The sequence below is a fragment of the Vollenhovia emeryi genome, unplaced genomic scaffold (assembly GCF_000949405.1).
Source record: "Vollenhovia emeryi isolate VEMERY1.0 unplaced genomic scaffold, V.emery_V1.0 DF940349.1, whole genome shotgun sequence".
NCBI classification, from domain to species: Eukaryota; Metazoa; Arthropoda; class Insecta; order Hymenoptera; family Formicidae; genus Vollenhovia; species Vollenhovia emeryi.
The window spans coordinates 1-9,779 of NW_011966017.1; the positions used below are offsets into that span (position 1 = coordinate 1).

The 9,779-nt window shown below is 31.5% G+C and overlaps 1 protein-coding gene across 1 annotated transcript; it reads right to left on the reverse strand.

The window, feature by feature from the left end:
* Positions 1–425: 425 nt before the first annotated feature.
* Positions 426–8,159, reverse strand: LOC105556095 (cytochrome P450 4C1-like; the record flags this gene model as incomplete). The annotated part of the gene is made up of 6 exons (XM_012003168.1): positions 7,997–8,159; positions 7,523–7,632; positions 4,971–5,061; positions 3,396–3,581; positions 2,123–2,204; positions 426–528 (listed from the first exon to the last, which is right to left on the reverse strand). Coding segments are annotated over exons 1-6 (735 nt in total), but the record flags the coding sequence as incomplete, so codon positions are not given.
* Between the last annotated feature and the right edge of the window lie 1,620 nt (positions 8,160–9,779).

Genomic DNA, 9,779 nt, shown 5'->3' on the forward strand with positions numbered 1-9,779 from the left:
TGCGATCATGATAAAGTTTTCTTTCAGCAATAACCTAAATATGTAAATACAACATTATAAAGTTTCTTCTATGATTTTTATATAATACATATCAGTGACGTGTTGTCAACAATTATGAGTGATCCCATATCTGCTCTATATCAACATGGAATTTTTATTCTAATATTTGAAAGTAGATAACATTCAAACATAATAAAAAGTAAGATTTATTCGACTTTAATTGGCCAAGGTTTAATATAAAAAATTATATAACGCAATGTTTCGACCCTAAGATTTAGACCCTTTTCAAGCAAAATCTAAAAAAAACATTCGATAATCGGAATTACAAATCTAATAAACGAGTACAGACCCCCCAAATGACAAAATAATCTCAAGGTGTATAATGCAATAGTAAAAATGTAATATTAAGTAACATTTTGACGTACTCGTTCAGTAAATCCATGTAACGTCCTCAGAACCCTCTTTTGCTCTCTGCCTTTTGTCGTCATCGAAAATATCCAATCGTTATGCAGCCATTGCCTGAAAAATCTAAATCAAAATTAACGATAAAGTATACTATTTCAAGATATTAAATTTGTAAAATTTTCTTAAATTGTCTGTAAACGTTTACCATAATATTTTAGTAACAATATAAAAAATGTACGACAATAATGAAATAATGCTAAAGCTATCTGTAGAATTTTATATAATATAAACGATATAAACATTATATTTTAGCTAGCTAACTAAAATAGCTAGCTAATATATATTATATAAATTTCTTCATATACATATAGCTTTAGCTATTAATACTACTGTATTTATATAGAATAGGTGTTTCATGATGTTTCAATATTTAACATTTGGTATACGTGAAGTAATAATTATTTTTCAGAGCCGGTTGTTCCAACTTCTCATAAATAAATACATAATTCAGTCATACGTATGTTATTGATTTTCCCTTAAATCAGACAAAGATAGACATATAATTTGACTATTAGTCAACTTATCAAGAAGGTGAAAAAGTGGTCCTAATTAAATTATTTAACAAATTTCATATAAGTGCTATGTATAATTTTCTAATTATCAACACGAACGGTCTTTTACATTAAATGTTATTGTTATTTCTTGACATAATTATTCAATATGAATCTCTATCTTAAGAATACAGACATGTGTTGCAATCAGATATTATACCTATAAACAAAATATAAATATCAAGAGACTGATGCTTCGCCAGTAATAAATTACCAAAAATTTTTTCTTGATAATTCGACCGTAACTGGCATAAATTTATTAAAGCGACTACGTTTCGACCCTTAGTTTAGGTCCTTTTCAAGCCAACAATAAATCTCGCAACGCTAGATTCATCTGGAATCACGTGAACACATTAGCTGTCATCGAAGGGAAGAATGTGACGAGGCACGAACACGCATTAGAGAACATCGCTCAGATATCAAGAAGCCTGTCAATAATCATTCGGTCGTCAGCAAACACCGTGCTGATTATAACCATGATTTTGAGTGGACTGAAATAGAGATCCTCCATAATGAGTAGCAATTGAGAAAGAGGGAAATCGCTGAGATGTTCTACATAAAAATGTCGAAGAACGCCATCAACCTACAAAAAGACACTGACAATATGCCATCGATATATAATATGATAGAATAATAAGAGCCTCTTGAAATTCTTCTTCGTTCGCCCTCATCCTATTTAACAACAATGATTTGCTAACGAGTGTTTGTCCGTCCCTCTCTTAAATCATCAGTTCGTCACGATACACCGAGCGACACGGACGTTACTGATAAATATCTGTTTCGCGTAACGGCAACATGTCGAATTACTTTATCGATCCTCGACTACATTGTAATGTTAATTTTTTAAATCTCTGACTATACTGTATCGTTCTTCATCGACCTGCAACGTTAGACGTAACTTAAGATTCGTTTATCTGTTCCTCGTCATATTCTTCCCTTCGATGACAGCTAATGTGTTCACGTGATTCCAGATGAATCTAGCGTTGCGAGATTTATTGTTGGCTTGAAAAGGACCCAAACTAAGGGTCGAAACGTAGCCGCTTTAATAAATTTATGCCACTTACGGTCGAACTATCAAGAAAAAATATAAATACCTATAAACTAACAGTTCGCCTATCCGATGAACCGCTTGTCGATACTGTTGTTGAAACTCGCCGAGACTTTTTATAGAAGTGCCCATAGCAGTTTCTGCAAACACGTATGTTTAAGTATCCGTATAATGTTATGATATATGTTTCAAGTACATCTGTGATTATACAGGGTGTACCTAAACTGGCGATAAATATTTTAATGACAAGTACTTTGTAACATTTTGAGACGAAAATTCTAATACGAAAAAGTCGAGGCTATAATAGTTTTCAAATGGGAACAGTTTAAACATCTCGAATAGCAAAGCTAGAATTTCGCGCGCTCAGGGATAACAAAATGGCCAGTGATTAAGGTGCTTTCTTAAACCACACGTCTGTGACATTAATGAAATTAGTGTAAAAATGTATGCAAGAGTTTTATTAAGAAACTATTTCTGTTTATTTGCAATGAATTTGAGAAATAATTTAAAATGTTTTTTTTCAATAGTTCAAATCGATATTGATTTGTGTCAACTGTCATCAGCATATCTATTTGGTTAAATTGGTAAATCTCCGCGATGACATTTGTCGCAATTTACTCAAATAGATATTCTGATGACAGTTGACACAAATCAATATCGATTTGAACTATTGAAAAAAAACATTTTAAACTATTTCTAAAATTCATTGCAAATAAACAGAAATAGTTTCTTAATAAAACTCTTGCATACATTTTTACACTAATTTCATTAATGTCTAAGACGTGTGGTTCAAGAAAGCACCTTTATCACTGGCCATTTTGCCATCCCTGAGCGCGCGAAATTCTAGCTTTGCTATTCGAGATGTTTAAACTGTTCCCATTTGAAAACTATTATAGCCTCGACTTTTTCGTATTAGAATTTTCGTCTCAAAATGTTACAAAGTACTTGTCATTAAAATATTTATCGCCAGTTTAGGTACACCCTGTATAACCATTATTTATGCATCAGTAAAGCGTCGTTTGACTTTAATTTTAGTTTAATTCACGACTGTCTCTTTGAAAACTAAAGTTAGGAAAGAGAAAGCATAAATTAAGCTAAGCCCGGTTTCACCATACGTCGTTTAACTTTAATCTTAGTTTAATTTACTTTTGTTTCTTTCTAAAGTAAAGTTAGGAAGAGACAAAGAATGAATTAAGCTAAGCTTAAAGTTAAGCAACATTGAAACTAGGCCTACGTTATAATATTGAAATTTTCAATAAAAAACTTGTATTGTTTCTTATGTTATTCATCAAGAGAGATGACATTCTGTACAGTTATGTACGAACACATACCACATATTGCATTTAGCGTATGTTCACTGAAAAATGGTAGTAAATCTTTTACAACTGTGCCCCCTGTATCTTTCAATGACTCGGCCATGTTCTCGGCTTCCTCTATCAAGATCTCAGTAAACTGCTGCAATATAGTGAAATGAAATGAGGGAGTTAACATCTTTCGTCGTGAATGCCACTTGATCCCTAAAACGTAAACAACATAGGGCAAAATTAAAGGTGAAATAAATATTTCGAAGAGATTTATATTTTTTAATTTGACAGATTTTTAATATTATAACTATTGATTACTCACCAAATTTATTCTTTTTTAATGTGCATTTAAATTTTTGTGAAAATAAATTATAAAACGTCGAAAAAAACTTTGCAATACATTTTTAATATTCTATTATAATTTTTTAATCTTTCGTTGTTGTTGTTGTTAATATCGTCAGTAGTAATGGCTTCCGAATGGATGCCGCGTTTATTCACAACGTCTCGGATAGCAAAATCATGCAGGCCAATTCAATCATAATTTTCCCGCAGATTCTAATCAAATACTTTCTTATTAGGTTCAATTTTTCACAGCACACTTTACTATCATAAAACTATCAGAAATACAAAAAAAACTCAAGCATTGTCTATGATCATATTATAATAGAAAGTACGTAACAAATTATAATACATTAGGGAAATATAAATTTAATATATGTTTAGGCATATACATATTTAATTTATATTTATTTCCCTAGTTAAAAATATTTAATTTTTCAAAAGTATGTTATTTAGTGCTGTATGTTTGCTGTATTTTTGCAATTACATTCGATATTAGGTTATGCTCGATTTTTGCCATGTTTTTGCCTTCAACACTTGATAAGGCAGATAAGGTTTGTCGCATTTATGCCGACACGATATGACCGTGCTTGAGTTTTGCTATAACTTTGCCGTCCGTACTTGATATGTCAGATCGTGTCGCGTTTTTGCCGTGCTTATACTGTTGCCATATGATACTGCATCATGTTTGATTTCTGCTGACCGTCTGCCGTTAGCTTACAATTTGCCAGACCTTGCTTGATATTTGCTACCATATTTGTTACGTAACATGATATGATAGACATTACTTTGATTCTGATATCTTTTTGCGGAAAAATTTTAATCTGTTTTTGCTACATATATATTAATATATTGTGAAGCAAATCCTGCTCGAATGTTGCTATAGTTTTATAGCTGATGCTTTCTGAGACATCAGACTATGCGTGATAATTGCATGATTTTTACAAATATAATAAAAAGCACAATTTGCTGTCGGTACGTTTGGCTGTCTGGCGTAATGTTGACGTTTTACAATCAATGCACTTTGCCATCAATGCTTGGAGGTTCTGATATTGACCGGTATCAGAATTTTCTTGGCCCGATGATGCAAATTGCAATGTTCATACAACATAGTAACATACATGTCATCATTTATCTTAACATTATTATCCCAGCAAACATAGACCATTGCACAATATTGTAGCAACGTTGCAGCAACGTTACAGCAATATTATAACATTGCCGCAACATTGTTGCAATGCTCTGTGTTTGCTGGGATGTTACCTCCACTAGTGAGAAGACCAGTATGGATCCAGGGATGCAAAATATCATACATGAAACTCTTTTCTATATGTATTGTGCTGTTTAATATTATCTGAAATTCAGAATGTAAAGTCAGGAACGTTATTTAAAAAGAGTTACGTTACCGTTAGCGTTATTTTTCTTAAGAAGTAATTCGTTATCGGTGCCATTGCTGAGCAAATAACGGTTAATTTTTTGTTGCTTCTTTTATATTTTAAAGATAAAAGACGTAATTGATTTTTTAAATAAAATATTTTATTTTATTTTAAGAAACATAACAAAAATTGAAATATATGTACTGAGTGAGATATTTTAATCGTCGCACGTAAATATCTCTTCGGGGAAGGGGGCTAGCAAAAAATGACCTGGGCACAAGTTGTATGGTTTCGAGGGGGACATAAGATGGTGTCATTAATTTGATCTTGAATAGTTGCTTGAAGATCACGTGAAGATCGCCTTTAATTTTTTAAATGATACCCCCAATTGTTTATTATACTATTTTATTCTACTAATTAATATGAACAACGTTAGGCCAACGGCACACGATACTATTTTCCCTACTGGATTGCTTACGAGAGCCAATAAGGGTACAGAGTTTTAGATCACCTGATTTAAGGCTAAAGCCTAGTTGGCTCTCGTAAGCAATCCAGTAGGAAAAACAGTATCGTGTGCCGTTGGCTTTAGTTCGAAACATTTGTTGATTTGCCTAATACTTTTTGAGATATTTAAGAGAAAAGATATCGTTCGATAGCACACAAATATGTACAAATATTTAAGAGATTTATTTTAATACTTTATCAATATTTATCACAATATTTCATAAATATTTTTATATAGTCTTTGATTGAATAGAACATATATGATCATATATGTATAATATATAACAATACAATCGTATACATATATATTTTGTTAAATATTTATAACGTATTAAAATAATTCTTTTAAATATTTCGAACATATTTCTGTGTTATCAAACGATATCTAACTCACATTTACGTCGCATATAATTGGCTAGGGACAAAATCCATGCTTATATCGGTAAATATTTACCCTTAGATAGCACCCGCCAATCAACTTCCGTTTGACCTTGATGTTGACCTTGACCCCCAAGGAGGTCAAGGTCATTGCCCATTCCCGTCGCTCATTGTTTGTTAAAAAGTTAGGAAGAAAATAAGTTTGTATCGGGTTTGCGTATTTCTGTAAAGCACAATATTCTTGTGTGCGTATGGACTTACAAATGATGGAAAATTATCTGCTCTACAGAACAGATAATTTTCCATCGTTTGTAAGTCCATACGCACACAAGAATATTGTGCTTTACAGAAATACGCAAAAACTTCACGTGGAAAGTTGCAAATTAACCCATGTGAAATCGTATATGTACTGTAAAGTACATACTTAGATTTTTTGCAATTGTTAAAAAGTTATGAAGAAAATAAGTTTGTATCGGGTTTGCGTATTTCTGTAAAGCACAATATTCTTGTGTGCGTATGGACCTACAAATGATGGAAAATTATCTGTTCTGTAGAGCAAATAATTTTCCATCATTTGTAGGTCCATACGCACACAAGAATATTGTGCTTTACAGAAATACGCAAACCCGATACAAACTTATTTTCTTCATAACTTTTCAACAAACAATGAGCGACGGGAATGGGCAATGACCTTGACCTCCTTGGGGGTCAAGGTCAACATCAAGGTCAAACGGAAGTTGATTGGCGGGTGCTATCTAAGGGTAAATATTTACCAAAGCAATCACGTAAAGAAATCTTAATTCTCTGAATCAGAGTTTTGGCTGAGTTTTCAATATGAATTTGTATATTCAAGATATAACGATAGAAGTACGGTTGACTTTGTTATTGTTACCCAACAAACGTAACTGTTACTGATACACGGAGAAAAATAATTTGCTGACACAGCAGATTTTATGCTGTTGTAGCAAATTCTGTTCGTTACTATATGGATAGCAAGAAGATTTGTTACGAATACTAATCGCAATTTGCTGAAATAATTTACTGGATTAACAAATTACTTCGTTGTGACAGCAAAGGTATTTGCTAAGAATATATTATTTTGCTTCAGCAAATTAATGTGATTTTAATTACAAATATCCTCAGCGAATGTTGTTCTATTCTCGCAACAAAATAGATTTTGCTATAATGACGAATAATTCGTAAAATTAGTTCTATCAACTAAATTTTATTGCTATTACTACGAATATGCAGTAGCAACGGCGATTTTGCTATCACAGCAGAATTATTTTTTTCCGTGTAAAAGTAATAATCTGAATAAGAGTCACGGTAATGACGCTATAAATAATACGTTATTTTCTAACTCTGCTGAAACTGTAGAAAGTTAAACAACTTTTCAGGTAGTGAATTATGCTTGAAGTATCTTTACCAAGTTTCTTACAAATAGACATATTTTTCGAGAAAATACAGAAACATAAAAATTTAATATACCTACGTCTTGTCACTAATATATCAAAAATAGAAAAAGAAACCAGAACAAAATGCTTTATATTTTATTACCTCTAAATCATCCGGATGACCGATGTATACTACGGGCACAGAGAATGCCCATAATTTAAAAATGGGATAGTTGTCTTTATATAATGAACGTAGAAGCTTCCACAGCGCCACTAAAAATGTATATATGTATACGTTTATTAAATAAATTCACGGAAATATGAATATTGATCGAAAAGCATACAATTGATTTTACCATTATATTTAATGTAACCGTCTTTTGTTCAAATAACCATAATAATTAAAAATGAACTTTAACTCTCTTTAAAATAGTTTTAAGCTTAAATAGTTCTTAAAAGTAATCAACATTCGATAATATACATAATTGTTTATCTTTATTAAACAATGGAATGTTTGTAAATGTTACATTCAAAAAGTCGTGTGTAAACATCAATTTATTATTTTACCATAATTACTAACTTGTATGGAATATACGTATATGTATAAAAAAGGAATATATCAAAAATTTTAACTTACCACGTGAGCTAAATTGTGATATGTATTTCGATACATGCCCACTAATCGGATGAGCTGGTGGTCCTGGTATAAGATTGATTAATCGCCCAGTTTTTCCATGTTGCACATAATAATTATACATCCATAATATAAGGATAAGTGATAGCAATATAACAGTGAACATCGTTGGTTCACGAAATAATTGGCCACCTTAATCAAGTTTCGTTTCGTTCTGCACTTTTTTAATCCTCAAACTATACAAATTATTAAATATATATATTATTTATTTCAGCACAAAGTTACAGCCTTTATATCTTAAATGCGTTTAGTAATTAGCAAGTACATTGAAGTACGCTATTTATACTTTATTACTAAATACCTTAAATTTAATGTATCCGTTTTTGTAATAAGAATTGTACTTGTGCATAAATAAAAATTCACCAAAAATTATTTAAATATCTAACTGTTTGAGAGATTTTATATTGTTATAAATATTTTCATTATTAAAGTGATGTCACAATGAACCGATGTTCTTATATCAAACGCTCACAAATGACTGATCAGTATAGACATCTACTAAAATTGCGTTCTTTGGACTTTCTCTTACACTCATGTAAATGACGTGATCAACAACACTTATTATCATTAGGTCAAGCAGGCCGTCAGTATCACAATAACAACATATCTGATAAGATTAGCAAGGGATATTATGGATGTATGTGTTTTTAAAGTATTAGATGATTGTGAATCTTGTGAACGTCATTTAACAAGAGCTAGACCTTCTTTTTGCTTTTTGTGATTAATTATTTCTGCCGCGACACAGTGATGTTATGTATTAAATGGAGAAATGCATGTTCGGAATTTAGAGTTAAAAGAAGAATTTTATTTTTATATTATGTCCTTCTAACATATCTTATTATCATTAAAGTTTTGCCTGCTCTACCGATACATTTTCTTTTAATAAGAAAACAACAACTGTTTTACTACATCTTTAACATATTTTTCTTTCAGCATTTTATGAAAAATCATATAATAAAAAATCTTATTGAATTCAGTAATATCAAAATGTACATTTTTAATATACAGTGATAGAAATGACTTAAGATTGCTAGTAATAAATAGGTAAAAGTAAATTTTACTCGAATTTAACTGGCCAGTGTTTAATAAGAAACAGAATATTGATATAAATTAATCAGTATTAGAAATAGCTGAGAAAGCTAATAAAGATAAATCAGTCGAATAATCTTCCTCCCCCCTCCCCTCTCTCTTTATTGTGGCACTAATAGCGCTGTAGTTTAAGTCGGACTTCGGCCTCTTCAGGAAATATTAATTATATAGGGTGCGCTTCACTACTCAGAAAGTACTCAATGAAAATATACTTTATTATACAGGGTGTCCCACTTTAACTTGGACAGTAAAATATCTCGAAAACTGAGCCCAGCAGACAAAAATGTTTCAGACAAAAGTTGTATGGTTTCGAGGGGGACATAAGATGGTACCATTGGTTTGACCTTGAAGAATTATCTGAAGGTCACATAAAGGTTACACCAATTTTTTAAAATAGCATCCCCTATTTTTTATTACATATTCTTGTAGCTGACCCCGAGAGCTTTTCAAAACGCTATAATTTATTATCGTAATCAGCGACTCCAAAAACCCATATACATATACAGTTTGCTGTCCAGGTTTTCGGGTTTATAGTTCAAAGTTTACAGGTTTAATGTGAATGCTCATGAGGTTGTTGGGCTATAACGGCGCAGGGTTTGGAATCCATCATGTTATCTTAACTTTGGGGTAGATATGG